This window comes from Wolffia australiana, chromosome 19 (assembly GCF_029677425.1).
Source record: "Wolffia australiana isolate 7733 chromosome 19, ASM2967742v1".
Classification (NCBI taxonomy): Eukaryota; Viridiplantae; Streptophyta; class Magnoliopsida; order Alismatales; family Araceae; genus Wolffia; species Wolffia australiana.
This window is the reverse complement of record NC_135853.1, coordinates 258,986-274,078: the sequence shown is the minus strand read 5'-3', so window position 1 is coordinate 274,078 and position 15,093 is coordinate 258,986. Positions and strand designations below refer to the sequence as shown.

At 45.6% G+C, this 15,093-nt stretch overlaps 1 protein-coding gene across 1 annotated transcript; it reads right to left on the bottom strand.

Annotated features, from left to right (window-relative positions):
* Positions 1-1,184: 1,184 nt before the first annotated feature.
* LOC144715473 (RNA helicase, ATP-dependent, SK12/DOB1 protein) lies at positions 1,185-11,073 on the bottom strand. The gene is made up of 20 exons (XM_078590398.1): positions 10,853-11,073; positions 10,337-10,594; positions 10,007-10,267; positions 9,818-9,892; positions 9,429-9,507; positions 7,125-7,303; positions 6,145-6,252; positions 5,636-5,737; positions 5,297-5,497; positions 5,111-5,221; positions 4,968-5,035; positions 4,572-4,881; positions 4,326-4,481; positions 4,093-4,203; positions 3,912-3,965; positions 3,267-3,524; positions 3,050-3,159; positions 2,345-2,967; positions 1,682-2,259; positions 1,185-1,564 (listed from the first exon to the last, which is right to left on the bottom strand). The coding sequence occupies exons 1-20, from the start codon at positions 10,985-10,987 to the stop codon at positions 1,352-1,354; spliced, it is 3,990 nt and encodes a 1,329-aa protein (XP_078446524.1). The 5' UTR covers positions 10,988-11,073; the 3' UTR covers positions 1,185-1,351.
* Positions 11,074-15,093: the final 4,020 nt, after the last annotated feature.

The following is a 15,093-nucleotide window of genomic DNA, read 5'->3' as shown; positions in this document are numbered from 1 at the left end:
GGCTGCCACGGTGGCTGCCACGTCAGCAGTTGACCATAGCTGACAAAAAAAAATAAGAAGACGCCAAGTGGCGTCTTCTTATTGGCCCATGCTATTTTTTAGACAAGCATGAAAGTTCATGCTGCCCGGCTGACAAAAACGAAAGTTCATGCTCTTTCGAAGTATTTGCCCTAATAATTACTTCGTCCATGTTATATTGACATTTTTAAGATTATTTTATTGAGTTTTAGTTCTGTCCTTTTAGTAATTTTGTGTTTGGTACATTTCGGGGGTCAGTGCCAACTCTGGTACCACACAAAGGCTGCGGGCGTCTTACAATTTAATGCAATCTACTTCAAAGTCGCATTACATGATTTGATACAGCAGAAACAAAATACATTAATTAATGAAAATGAATTTTAAATAATCATACATTCTCTTGATGAAATATGAATGACTATTCTAGGATATGCATACATTCTCTTATTTGCTTTGGGATATCAACGTCATTTCTAGCACCAGTCTTCAAGATACAGTCACAAATCTATTCTCTACCATTTTAAATTGTATTTTAAAATAAATTCATTATGTTCATTATCATGAAACACAAATTACTTAGTTTTCAAACAGTTACTATTTGATCTACATGGTTCACTTCTTCTCTTGTAATCCACAACTTTCTTACATATCCGGCACCTTCTTCTCCCACACCACATAAAACCTCTAACATAAGATATTTTAATGTATTTTTCAGTAGTAAAACTCCATCACACCCACAAAAGTGCCTTCAAGTATAAGTTATAAATTTATAATGTGCTTATTCGAAGATTTGAAAAGCGCGACACATATGAAAATAATTATTCTCATATATTAAACATAAATTTTAAATTGTTTACATTATCATCAGTAGGGTTAATTCACTCCATATAATTTTCTTTAATCACATAGTATTTAATCAGTAAGAGGGTAGGAAGTCATAAGTTCTGTTATCTTGGATACTATTCCAAGAAGTGCGAACTGTTATTAATCTGAAAGGATTGATTTGATTCTGATCAACCTAAGCAATATAATAAAAGAACTACTGATTGTGACTTCCGACCATGTCTCTCATGCTACCTTCAAGATATAACTAACATGAAGTTGCACTCCATCATTAACTTTCCAGGGGTCCAAGCGCAAGACAAAAGCCATGCCAAGACAAAAGCGACGACAATAATGCATTTATAATGCTGCACCAAATATCACAATTACAACGCAAAAGCGAGACGACAGCCACGGCCAAAGCCGAAACTCCTCCCTGTACTAATTAAATTATACCAAGTATCCACTTTGTTACAAGTTGCAAGGGTGGATAGCGTGGGTTTGGATGGGATCAGACCCCGGTGACGTACAAGCTGGCGGCGAAGACGATGTCGCGCTTGATGGCTTCGGAGGCGGCCTCCATCTTGCGGCGGAGCGCGTCGTTGCCCATGATCGCCGCCGCGTTCCTGAACTCGCGGCACGTCTCGTCCAGCCGCACGATCGTCCTCACGATCATCCCCTCCGGCACGTCCGTCAGCTCGCAAATCTCCGCGAACGCCGTCCCCTGCAACACCCAAAAAAATCTCAGCTTTTTTCCGTTCTTCTTTTCCCGTGGAAAGAAGAAGAAGAAGAAGGAGGAGGAGGAGAAGAAGAAGAAGCAAACCACTCAAGGCAAACCCACCTTGGCCCACTCGTAGACGACCTGGACGAGGCCGAACTTGAGGTTCTCCCGGGCGTAGTCGTCGGGGACGACGGGCACGCCGAGGCGGGCCTGCAGCTCGCCGAGCCGGAGGGCGGTCCGGTGAAGGCGGTCGCAGGCGGCGGCGAGCGAGGGGGTGAGCCGGGCGGGCGCGTTGCGCTGCTGGAAGACCAAGGCGGACATGAGGGCGACGGCCTCCTCGGGGGGGAGGTCCTCCAGCTGGTTCTCGAACAGGCACTCGGCGCAGATGAGCTCCTCCCCGGAGTTCATCTCGCAGGCCACCCGCCCCTTCATCTGCACCACCAGCTCGCCGTCCACGCACCCAACCGCCCGCAGCACCGCCACCCGTCCCTCGAACTCCGGCATCTGCTGCAGCGCCTCGTCCGACGTCTCGAACCGCAGCGCGCTCACCTCCTCTCTGCGCCGCCTCCTCTCCCGCGCCATCGCCAGGTGCTCCGCTAGCTTCACGCACCCCCGGCACTTGTTCGCCGCCATCTCCCGCAGCAGCTGCCGGTGCCGCCGGTACTCGCCCACCACCTCCACGTCGCCCAGCCGCAGGTCTGCCCAGCAGCAGCGCCGCGCCTCAGAGAGAGTGTGAACGCCGAGGAAGAAGGAAACCACCACCGCAGCGTTATTTTATTTTACCTCTGCAGGGGTCGAGCGCGGGGGGGAGTTCGCCGGCGGCGGCCCGCGCGGCGAGCAGCTCCTGGACCGTCTTGGAGAAGGCGGCGCGGCTGGCGTGCTCGAGGAGCTGGGCCGGCTCGACCCTGATCCGGCGGTCGCAGACGCTGGCCAGGTCCCTGGCGCCCACCGCCGTCACCTCGAAGTTCACCCCGGCGGCGGCGCCGCGGTACGGCAGGTCGATGTTCACGGCGCCGGACCCGCGCCGCGAGCCGCCGCCCGCGAGCGAGTACTCGCCCGCGCCATCGTCGCGCTTTCCCTTGGGCGCGATCAAGTAGCCCTGCCCGAGCTCGCTCTGCAGCCTGGACGGCTCGCGCGCGGGCGGCGGCGGCGGCGGCGCCGCCGACACCCACGAGTCCGCCGTCAAGACCAGCGCGATGTACTGCTTGGAGGACGACGAGGGGGTCTTCAGGATGACGCCCAGGAAGTGGTCGTCCGTCGTGGGCGGGCGGACGATGACGACTCGCCCGGGGGAAAGAAAGTGCGCGGCTTGCTTGGCGACGGCCTCCGAGAGGCTCGCTCGCAGCTGCTCCGCTTCCGAGTACATCTCCAAATACTCCTCGATCGCCGGCTCCCCCTTTATGCACCTGCCCCATTTCATCATCATCATCATCATCATCACCACCATCATCTTGATCATGTGATCGCGGTCATATATGATCGTCTTACGAGATGGGCTCCGTCGGCTGAGCGAGCTTCAGCAGGAGGAGCTTCTCCTTCTCGGGGAGGTTCTTCTGCGCGTGGAACTCCGCGAAGCTCCTCTTCAGCATATCTTCGACCTGCACAGGAGAGGAGATATTCGTGAGAATTTTTTGTTTTATTATTTTTTGATTTTTTGGTGAGAATTTTGAGGACGGGGGGGGGGGGTCTCTTCTCTCCATTGGACCTTGAGTTCTTCTATGCGAAGAAGATGGAGGATCATGGTGTAGGTGAGCCTGAACTGGGACTCGAGGCGGGTGGGCTTTCCGACCATGACGTGCTTGAGATCGCTCTCGTCTGGCACTTGGTCGCGACACATGACGATCACCGTGCCGATCTTGTCGAGCCCTCTCCGTCCCGCGCGCCCCGCCATCTGAATGTATTCTCCCGGAATCAATTGCCGGTGCTCCTTCCCGTCAAACTTCTTCAGGTTTGCGAACACGACCTGTGTTTCAATCAAGAGAATTAACAAAAAATATTAGAAACCTCAGATCCCCGATACAAAGATTTCAACAACCATCAGTAGCACCAGCTCTTCTTCCAATCTATCTATCCATCTTTGATTCTAATGTTTACCTTGTGGGACTCCTGTCTCTTTCCCTACACTTCTTCCCATCGATTGAATCAAATCGTCAAACAATGAATCAATCAAATCGATCGAGGATTTCCTTTCGGGAATTTTTCTCAAACTTTTTTTTTTCCGTTCCTTATGTGGAGTGTTTGTTCCTATATTTACGTTGTTTTGTTAGCACCTGGCAGTGGGTTTGAACGTCTCGCTGAAGAAATGAAAGAAATTGTATAAAAAGAAGAGACGGGGAGACAGAACACTCACAGTTCGCGCTGGTGCATTGACTCCCATTGCAAAAGTCTCGGTGCAGAAAAGTACCTAAACCGGAAAGAAGTTTAAAAGAAAAAAACGTCACGCTTCAGTGCCAAGAGATTAAATAATCACGGAAGAAAAATGTGTTCATTCGGGACCATGGCAATTCATACGAGCGAGTGAGAGAGGCAACCTTGATCACGCCACGGCAGAAGAGCATTTCAACAACTTCTTTGACAATTGGAAGAAGACCCGCATGATGAACACCGATGCCTCTGCGAAGAAAACTCTCCACGCGGATAATCTATAAAGGGGAGAGATACGTCTCTCATTGAAAAACATTGATGCAACCAAAACCCAAAACCCAAAACCCAAAACCCTAAACCCTGAACCCTGAACCCTGAACACAAACAAGAAGAGGATTACCTGAGGAAGGTTCCTGTCGGATCCCTTGAGGCGGGAGAATGCCTTGTCGCAGAAGAGACGGATCTCACTCTTCTCAGAGCTGCTGGTGAGATCAGTGCCCATCATCGAATCCGCTGACTTATCGCAGAGAGTCTTGGAGAAACAGAAGATAATTACCTGCCATATCAATCACATGCACGGCAAAACTTAGCTCTCATAGACTTTATGAGACTCAGACATTTGCAGGATCTGCTTGGAATTTCTTACAGGGAGGAGTGACAGTTTTGATAACTTGTTTATCAGCTGGAGCCATGCAGAAGCCTCTGACGCTCTCCTCGCCCCCCAGTCATTCTGCTGTGCCCTGGCCATCATTCCGGCGTGGTTTGTGGACTGACGCTTGTCTCGGCTCGCACCGCCGCGTGCTGCTGCCCCTGGAGCAGAGATGGTAGCTTTCTTCTTGAAGGCGTCTCTGGCTGCTTTCACTCCCTGGGGCAAGAAGACTTCGTTCTCGCAGACCTTGTACATCTCCCCAGAGTAGAACAAACAGTGTTCAAGAGGAACAGGTCTCCTTGTGGTTCTGCACTCGGTTCGTGACAAAGCAAATATTAAGGTCATCAAACCCAAGGACAATGCAGTCAATTTTTTAATAGAAATTATTCCTACCCGGTCACAACTATCTTCTTCTTCTTTGTCCGCCCGATCCAGTCTGCAAATTCAATCGTGTTTGGTACCTGCATTAAATAGAAATGGATAAGGAAAAGAGAGATCTATCGGCTCTGATATGAAAGGGGGAACAAGGGACACACCGTTGCAGAAAGGAGAACAAAATTGATGTGCCGGGGGAGCATGATTATGATCTCTTCCCATACAACGCCCCTCTCTGCGTCGTTCACATAATGGACTTCATCAAAGATGACCTGTTTGATCAAAAAGATCAGAAAAAATTGGTAAGAACCAGAGAGATAGCACGGCGGGAAATTGGGTTGATCTACCCATTCAATGTCCCGAATGATATCTGCTCCACGGTAGAGCATTGATCTTAATATTTCCGTGGTCATTATCAGACAAGATGCCTCAGGCCGCAGGCTCACATCCCCCGTAAGAAGCCCCACGTCGAATTTCCCGCAGAAATCTCTGTACTTTTGGTTGCTGATCGTCTTAATGGGAGCAGTATACACAGCCCGTGTGCAATGCTGAACAACAAAACATAGAATATTACTCATCGTGTCATTCACTGATACTTAAAAAATAAATGCTGAAATCCCGAGAAGATTAAGGCTTCAAATGCATTTAAAAGGTCAATTGGTATTAGAGAATTTAAGGATACTTACTTTTGATGCCAAGGCAAATGCGTATTCTGCCACCACAGTCTTTCCTGCTGAAGTGTGGGCCGCAACAAAGACAGACTCACCCTTCTCTAGATAATAAATTGCCTGCATTCCTCCAAATGAAGAGCACGATCAAAGATTGCATTGCAACGTTAGAATTGACGCTAAATCATCTATCGCCATTCTATTGTTGTGGGCATCTGCATGAGAACGCTAGTGCAGGTCCCTTGACACTAAAATGAAGATTTAGTTTAAAAAATCGTGAAAGCACGGCAGAGCAAAAAAACCCCTCAAAGAGTGTCGGGAGTGGTAATTCTATGGAGATGTTTATTTTCTTCAGAGAGCAAACGCGAGAAGGTTTTCAGTTTCGCGACAATGAAAGTTGAAATGCACGCCTTCAAATAACAAACATAAGCCAGACCCATAACAAGAAAATCAATACTTTTTGCTACGGAAAATTCTAAGCCTATGATGACCCGTCCATGAATGTAAAGATGCGAGTAGATTGATACCTCCTTCTGAAAATTATCCAGTTCAAAAGGAAAGTCAAGTGCCAGGTCAGGGACAAGTTCGGAGAAGCGGGAAGCAATCCCGTCTTTGTCAGAAGTAACTATCCACGCCTGCAAAAACAAATACAAAATCTAAGACCATATAAATTGAAGCATTACGGAAAAATGTTGGATAATCAAGCCATAAACTCTAATTAGCCAGAGAGAAGGTGAAAACCTCAGAAATAAGAAAGTGATCACCTTAATGGTTCTTAGTAAACAAAAGAAAAATCTAATAATGAAATCTAAGGAATGCAAGAGGACAAAAAAGTCACCTACCTTCAAATTCTGTAAGGCCGGTGAGACTGATTTTCATCAAGTCTTTCAAGAAATTAAGAAAGAATCGACGATGTAAACTTTTCAATGCAATAGAAAATCTTAAACTAGAATTGGTTTATGAATTCAAGGGAATCGACCAAGGAATTAAAGGGAATTGATTTAGAATTGATTTAGAATTGATTTAGAATTGATTTAGAATTGATTTATGATTTATGAATTCCCTTCAGATGACATTGGATAGGCTCCTAGTTTAGAGAAGATTTGGGAAGGTTATTTCGGTAACTGTGAAAAGGATTGGAGTCTATTTAACGCGTCATGTAAAAAGTTAAGGGGGTTAGTCCAGCAGAGATTTGAGTCTTGTAGGGGTTCATCTGAGGGATGCTAGGCCATCTATGGGGCCCTACTAAAAGGAATACTTGAATCTCCTTTTCTGTTGACGAGGCCTTCTTCAGATACCACCGTTTTCATTGTCCTAATAAATCTCTTCATCAACCAAGAGCCTTCGATCGTGATTGGATCAAATCCCTAAAACTGATCAAGAAGTCCTTTAATTAATTGAGAGAGAGAGTGAGAGATCATTATGTAGGAGGTCTGACATCCGATCAACCGAATAATGCAAAAGTCATACATCAATCAAATTACCGCAACGAATCACAAAGAGTTACCTCCTTTTCTTGCTCAACTTGGTCAACTGTACTCGGAGCTGGCTTTGGTGGCAAGACCAAAGGTTCTGCTGAAAGAATTGCATCTAGAGAAGCAGGTTCATTGATGGGAGGCACAACGTCAGGATGATCCTCTTTGCTTCCAACAGTTAACTCGCTGACAGACGGAACCAAAGATTCTCCTAAAACAGAAGGAAAATGAGCTCGCATGGATTTTTCTCAGGGAAAACAAGTTGGAATTGTAATATTGTGCAAATTCTAGAAAAAAAGGTTTAGCAACTGGAATTTCAACATTAAGTTTCTCTTTATCTCACAAAAAATTTGAAGCCTGAATTAGAGCAGACAGAAATAACCTATCGTTCAAATTGGAGGATAATTTTGTAACAGGTATGGGAGTGAGAGAGTAGTATGTTTTAGTCGAACTTCTGTTATATATTACATAGGTCCCTCTTCCTACGTGCAATAATTCTTAAAACCCTTATCTTTATATATTTGTGGCTGTACCCCCCTAAGATGGTCCACTAGGAAATATATCATAATGCATGGATTTGTCCTGCCTCATTAGACTTGTAATGCGTTTATACTCGCTGTTCCTTAGCCAAAGTGGTATTTTGGTTTTCTCAAAGGATAACTCTAATCGGCGGCTGCTGGTCTGAGAACTCCAGGAAGAGCCTGAGGTCTGACATGGTATCAGAATCAAGATTCGCCCAAGAAAGCTGACCAGGCCTCTGGGAAAGTATTTGAGGAGCACAGGCAAACCTTGATAGTCAGAAGTTTTTCCCCCTTCAGACAGATGTCTGAGTTTCTCCTTCTACTGTCAACACTTCAGATTCTGTTGGTAGAAAGGGCACCTGTTTATTTTGTTGCCAGGCATCCCAAGAAGCAGAAGTTCAACGGGCAAAATCCCCATCAGGGGACCCCATTTGTGAAGCTGTCACTGATCAGGAGGGGTCTGGCTAATCAAATGAGTGAGGAGATACTGGATGCAGTTCACCCAAATTTCAAAAAGTGGGAAGCCAAAGAAGCCTTCATTCATGGATAGTACCTCAACAATATGAAGTCCGTCAAACCTTGATAGGTCAGAGGAAAGAGAGATGATTCCTTCACCAACCTGGGAGTGAGGGAATAGCTCCAAAAAAAAGTGGAATGGTCCGATGTCATTCACGTTCTATCTGTCTAAATGAGGCAGATAGACTGTTACATTTTTACACGAAACCCCTGAATAAATTAGGGAGAGAAATATAAGCCCTGCATTCTAACGTCTGAGATGTTTTCATAGGGTCATAGAAGGGGCTGTGGGGGAAGATCTAGTCAGACTGCATCAAGAAGCATGATGCAACCCTCATATATGGATTGGCAGTCAAGGCGGCTCATTTAGTTCAGAGAGACAGGTCCATAATGGAACATTATCAGTCAGGAATTCTCCTTCCTCCCTCTTAATCTCTCTCTGCCTCAATCATATAAGTGGCCTAAGCGTTTCTTCCTATTAAACTCTTACGTCTGTAAGCACGTCACAGTCTGCATAAGTTGCCTAAAATATTTTCTTTTCTTGAAGGAGGCTTAAATGATTTATTCCAACATGGGGAATTACATCGCTTAAGTGAGTGTCTAGGTCACTCAACTGTTCAGCACTTTATTTCCCAATCACAAAAGTAATTAGGCTCAAGCCTCTCGTAATGGAGACGATATTTAAGCTGGCTGTGACCCAAACATATTCTTTGACCTAATCAAACCCTAGTCGACAAAGAGCAGCAGGAATCGGCTGCCCTGGATATCACTGGAAAGGAAGACAGAGGAATCTCTAATCTGACAGTAGATTCTGTGAGCCATGGTACCGTAAATGACAAATAACTTTCTCGATGAGGAATTTGTGAAGGAATTGTGGGAGAAAAATCACAATAATTGTGCAAGGCGGAATACTAATTAGAGGCTCCATAATCTTAATGCCAAGAGGCCAAATCCTCACCCAATTCTAAGTGAATCTTCCAAAAGAAAATGCCCCTGCCTTGCGGCAGAATTCAAATGTTACGACCAGGTCCAGCACTGGGCACTGCAGGGTCCAGATCCAAGGGATGAGCTGTTCTGTAATTACTGCAAGAGAAGGCATACTAAAGAAACTTGTTGGAGGCTGGCCCACAATGACCAACAACCCAAGGTGTTTGGCTGAAGACCAGACATTTACCAAGGACAGTGCACAGCAATAAGAGATGATTATCGGAATCAAGCAATGGACATAGTAATGGAGTCACTCATGAAAATGAGACGTGGGATGTAGTCTTGCCATCCCCAAACACGAAAAATACTAACCTTCCCCGGTCGATTCTTCAAGTGTATCCTTGTCCCACGTATTATCAAACAAATCATCAAAGTTGACAGAGAATTTGATCTGCAGGGAAATACAAAAGACAAAAATCTATCAGATAGCAGCACATTAACAAAAAATTAATCTCGTATCAACGCCGATCAAAGTCAAGGAACCCTTTAGTTTAGACTAATGCGAAATATTTAGCATGTACGGAATGAAAATTCAAAAAAATAAAAGCAAAAAAATAAAATAAATATTTCTTCCATTCCGCTCCCCCCCACCCCAGAAAAGAAAATAAATAAAAGCAAGGACCGGTTAAGATCAAACTCTAAAGCTTCAGGTGTCTTACAACCAGGCTCAATGTAGACAAAATCCTAGACGAACAACTTACAATCTTCTCTTCCGACGCGCCTGGTAAAGACTCAGACTCTCGTCCTCGGAAAGACTTCCATTGACGTGGGTACTCCTTCACAACATCAACAACATACTCACAGGGTAAGTGTTTTCAGCGGATTAGGCCGACTTATTGGAGAGCAAAAATCATAACATTTGCGAGCAAATGGTATTTATTAAAGCACACCTTTAAAGAACCAAAGTTCATCCCACGCTTGAAACTGGGGGCCACGGTCTGCGGATCAGCGCCATCTATCAATTCACGGACCCATTGCCCAGTACGAGCGCCATCAGGAATAAGCTTTTCTGACGTCTGGGACTCCTCAAGGCCTCCAGGACGAAAAGGGCGATTGCTCGTGCTGCCTCTCACGAAGTCCCTCGTCCTTCCAGGAACAAGGGAGAAAGTTCCAGCGTGTTGATCGTCTTCTAGCAGCTCTGCAACTTCGACCTAGAAAAAAGACAATCAATCGTGATCCGGTGAAGAAATTACGCAACAAAGAACCAATTTTGTGGTCACCTGGACGGAATTGGGATCCCACAGCCCGTCGTTGGACTCGCTGATCTTCCTTCGGAAGGGCAATTCCCACGAAGGAACAATGGCGACCCTCGGGGCCGACGGCTCTACGTGCAGCTTCGCTCTCTCGAACCACTCGAAGTCCCATAGCCTTCCCGACTTCTCCACGGAAAACTCGTCTATATCCAACTCCGGCGACAGATACTTCTCCTCCAACTCTCTCTTTAATCTTTCAGGCGTCTCCGGTTCGAAGGCCGGCGGCTATTCTCCCCCAACCCATGTCAGACGATAAAAAACCCATGAAAATTTAGCCGTTTCTACGCTCGTCTACCGTCAGAAAAGCAATCAAAACGGAATTTTGCGTGGGATTTGGGCAATCAATGCCAAATTACACCATGAAAATAACAAAGTGCATAATTCTCAAGTTGGAAAACGCATTGATACGCTGTTTTTTCTAGCACTAAAAGAATCGAGGACACAGAAGCTTGCATAAAGGGTGGGGACGAACGAGGTACTCACAAGAATGAAGTCCGGCAGTGAGCTAAGCGGGTTTTCTCTTTCGACGGGGGGGAGAGGCTCCAGCCGGAGATGTCCGCCGTGCCCGGAGAAGCCAACCCGGAAAGCCACGTCGTTGCCGGCGGAGATCCGCTCCATCTCGCTTCTCCGCCGAGAGCTCTCTCTCTGAGCGCCACCGCGTCGCCGCTGCTACTACTCCGCGACATCCCTCTTTCTCTGCTCCTTAACCTTATTGTATTTATTACATAACCGTAGCTATGGAATTTGGGCAACAGTTGAAAACTTTTATAAATACTTTAAAATTAGTAGTTTCTATAGTTTAAAATCATAATCATGTCCCCATTCCCATAATTACTGGAGTAAATAATACATCTTGGATGCTGAGTGCTAGTGTACACAATTTATGAATAATGAACGTGTATCATGTTTTGTTAAACACGATTAAGGTGAAGCTTCTTCGTCTATTACATCACATCTCTTGAAGTGATGATCTTACTATCTTACTGTAGAGGATAGTATGGCCATATGAGACTGAAAAATTATAGTTGTTTTACCATGACAAAAGTCCCCTATCTTACTGTAGAGTGAGCGGGGGTGGGAGCGAAATGTCGAGCAAAAGGCGCGACGAGCGTGAAGATTAAGATGACGACGCGACTGTTAGAGCGGTTCTTTCATTTGCTTTTGTAAACCAAAGGTTACGAAGTCAAGTAAATTCATCAGAAGTAAATAAAATTAATCAGAATAAAATCAGAATCAGAAATCAAAGAAAGCCACAAGCGCCTTCTATTCATGATAATACAAGCGAGACCAACAGACCAAGACCCTCTAGGTGATGCTTATCACTGAGGTTATCCTAAGGTTATGAAGTCACAGATGAAGGCGCAAGGAGCGTGAAGATTACGATTCAGACGAGCGTGAAGATGAGGGCGTGATGGAGCGTGAAGATTCAGATGAAGACGAACGTCGTTCGGTTCGAGTGTGCGACTATCTCTAACACTTGCATCTGCTCCCCCTAAACTATAACCGGTCCCACCTCTCTCCAGACCTAATGTGGTAGTTTCCCATCATAGGGCTTTCTATCTATAGATTGAGCCATTACCAAAGATCCCATTCGTTCAGAAGTTAGTTCACTACTTCTATAGATAAGGCGGAGCGTCCTTGGGTCAGCATTATAGCACATAAGGCTTCAGCGCTACTACAGAGCTTCGCTTTGCTACCTCGCTATGAGAATGAGGCTTCGCTAATGCTTGGCTGTCGAACCTTCGTTCTTCGCGAATGTTCTCTTTCTCAGTAGCGAAAGTGCTTTCAGAACCTTAAAAGAGATTCTTGGTTTTCTTGCTCCCGCTTCCTTGCGCTCGTCAAGTCAACTTTCTTTTTGGGGATTGGGAGGGCCGAACGAGCGGGTTACGAAGTGAAGATGAAGATGAATGTTACAAAGTCAACGAGGGGCGAGTTTATGAGTGGGAGCGTTACGAAGTCAATTCGAAAGAATCTGAAGAAGAAAAGCGGGCACTTTTTTACAACATCGAAGATATATAGATATATACACAATACGCGGTTATCCTGGACAACGTTCCAGAAAAGTGGCCTACTTGAAAGAAAGGGTGGGCACTCTCGCTGGTGGGAACTTTTTTTTTAATAACAACGAGAATTGCAAGCAAGTGAATGGGGCCGGGGTGTGGCAAACGGAACGGTTCATTCAAATGTTGTTCTTGAAGAACATGGCAATTGCTTTGCACCTGACTGTATCCACATAAAATAAGTTACCATGATGTATGAGAAGACCATGAAGTATCCACATGCATACTCCAGGTTTATAGTAGTACCATCACATGCAATACAGGTAATACAATGAAGCACACTCTGAAATGTCCACCATAGCCTAAATCTTGTAAATCCCTTCAGACCTTGTGATATGTGCCCTTGTGTTATCCGTAAGAATTCTCTATTATTCTCAGGATTTATTCCCTAAAAAATGTGAGCTATTCCTTAGTTATCTTTAGGGACTAAATGATGTGGGACACACAAGTGGATTATCACAAATGTTAATTAACATCAAATAACATGCATGAAATGTTTTGTGAGGGTGATTCCAATGGGTCTAATCTTGTAGAGTAGACCTGATTCCATGAGCTAGGGACTAAGAAATGGCAGACAAGGGAATGATTGTCATATCCCAAAATTAATGGAAATATATGGTTCACGAATTCCTGATCAAAGTTTACCACAAAAAAAGACAAATGAGATCACATGGCCACTCATAGCAAAGAAATAATTATTCTTAACCAACACTTATCTCTAAATTTTCGCTTCCAATTGGAAGCTAACTTTAAAAAGGCATGAAACCATACCGCATGGACAATTAAAGACACTACTATGCATACATGTCGACTGAGCAGACGAACAGCTCACGGGACCACTACCCTCACTCTGTCCCAGTATGGATAGGCTTCCCGGGATTATGCCTCCATCTCTCTACACCCACCGCCTTGGACTCATTGGCCAGTGTTGTAGGAACATTATATGTCTTGACAAAGACATACATCTACTCAATCGCCTTGCATATGCGCGTTTATGTGTGGAGATTGATATACTAGCCCCAATTCATCGCATGATACTTATTAGGAATGGGGATGAGATGATCCACCAACCCATTGTGTACGAGAAATTCCCGCAATTCTGCACACACTGCACTCTTTTGGGACACACTATTCACATGTCACCAAAAAGCAATGCAACCCACCTCGGGCCCTCCGATGGAGCATCCTCCCCAATTGTCCTACAATGATTACATAGTAGAGACAAAGTCCACTACTCAAGGGAGCCACCCTAATCAGAGTTTGCCTCCTATTGCGCGGCCCAACCCCACACCGCAAGGTACGACGAGTGGGCTGCCCTCCCGAGCTCAGGACCTTGTGTCGGCCAAACCCACTTCAATCAAGCGTACACCTTCAGCTGCATAGAGGGTAAAGAAGGGTGTTGATAAGCGCCCCAAAATGCCACCTAGGGCTAAAACTTCACCATCTACTAGCCACCTATCGTGCAAGGGTAAAAAGGTTAAGAACCCTGCACCCACCTCAAATGCATTTACCCTTTTAGAGGTAGTGGATGGACCTGACATTCGAGGCCACAATGAGGTAGAGGTGAGTAGCGTTAGTTCCCCACATATTGCTACGATTTCCTCTCCCCCTAGCTCCCCTCAACCTATATCCTCCTGATCCTCCACACTGCTCCTCTCACCCAATGATTCCAAGTCTCATTTGGAATTGTCGAGGGATAGGCAACCCTCTCATCAAATCTCATCTATTTTCACTCATCAATAAGCACAACTAGGAATAGTTGGGCTTATTGAGCCGATGACTATGTTGTATAACACACATTGCATTATGAGGGAACTCAATGGATGATGTCTATTGTCACTCCTCGAATAAGATCTGGTCATTTTGGACACGAGACTATTCATTGTAGCTTCTTGACGAAGGAACACAGTACGTCACCTTCACCGTACAACTCTCCTTGATGCCCTACATGCTCACAATAGTCTATGCATTGCATAGATACCTCGTGCGGGAGGACTTATGGGGGGAACTTGTCCAGCATATCCAGATACCTTGTTGATCTTTCCTCGTACATAGTAGGAGACTTCTACTGCATACGAGCAGTCAGTGAACGCCAGGGAGGTCAGTTGCCTAGGTCGCGATCCATGCAAGCATTCAACGACTTTATACACCAGGCCTCACTAGTGGAGCCCCGTACTATAGGCGAGCGATGGACGTGGTGCAATGAGTGCCAGAAAAATGCATGCATGTATGAATGACTTGACCAATGTTTCATCAATAGCACTGCACTGACGCAGTGCACCATTAATATCGAGATCTTATCGCATTTCTACTCGGACCACTCACCGATTCTACTTCTCTCGGACTCTAGTACTTGTGTTCTCCCCGATTCCCCAAATTCTGATTCCAAGCTATGTGGCTAGAGCAGAGCATGAAGCCTTTTATAACTTTGTTCACGGCCACTGGCATGGAACAATTACAGATTGAGGAACCTTAAGTTCCACCTAAAATGGTATAATAGACATGTCTTCGTCGATGTGCGTGCATCGGTTGAACATCTGAAATTGGAGCTGGCAGCGATAGAGCCACAACTACATGATGCTTGGACAGAAGAAATGGGCGAGCGCCAACTTTGATTTAGGGAGCAGCTTGAGGTTGCCATTTGACGACATGAAATTTTCTATC

Coding starts and splice junctions, on each gene's coding strand:
- LOC144715473 (XM_078590398.1), bottom strand. CDS start 10,987: ATGGAGCGGATCTCCGCCGGCAACGACGTGGCTTTCCGGGTTGGCTTC. Junction 5,498..5,635: donor CATTTGCCTTGGCATCAAAA/GTAAGTATCCTT, acceptor TTTGTTGTTCAG/CATTGCACACGGGCTGTGTA. Junction 4,882..4,967: donor AAGAAGATAGTTGTGACCGG/GTAGGAATAATT, acceptor AACCGAGTGCAG/AACCACAAGGAGACCTGTTC.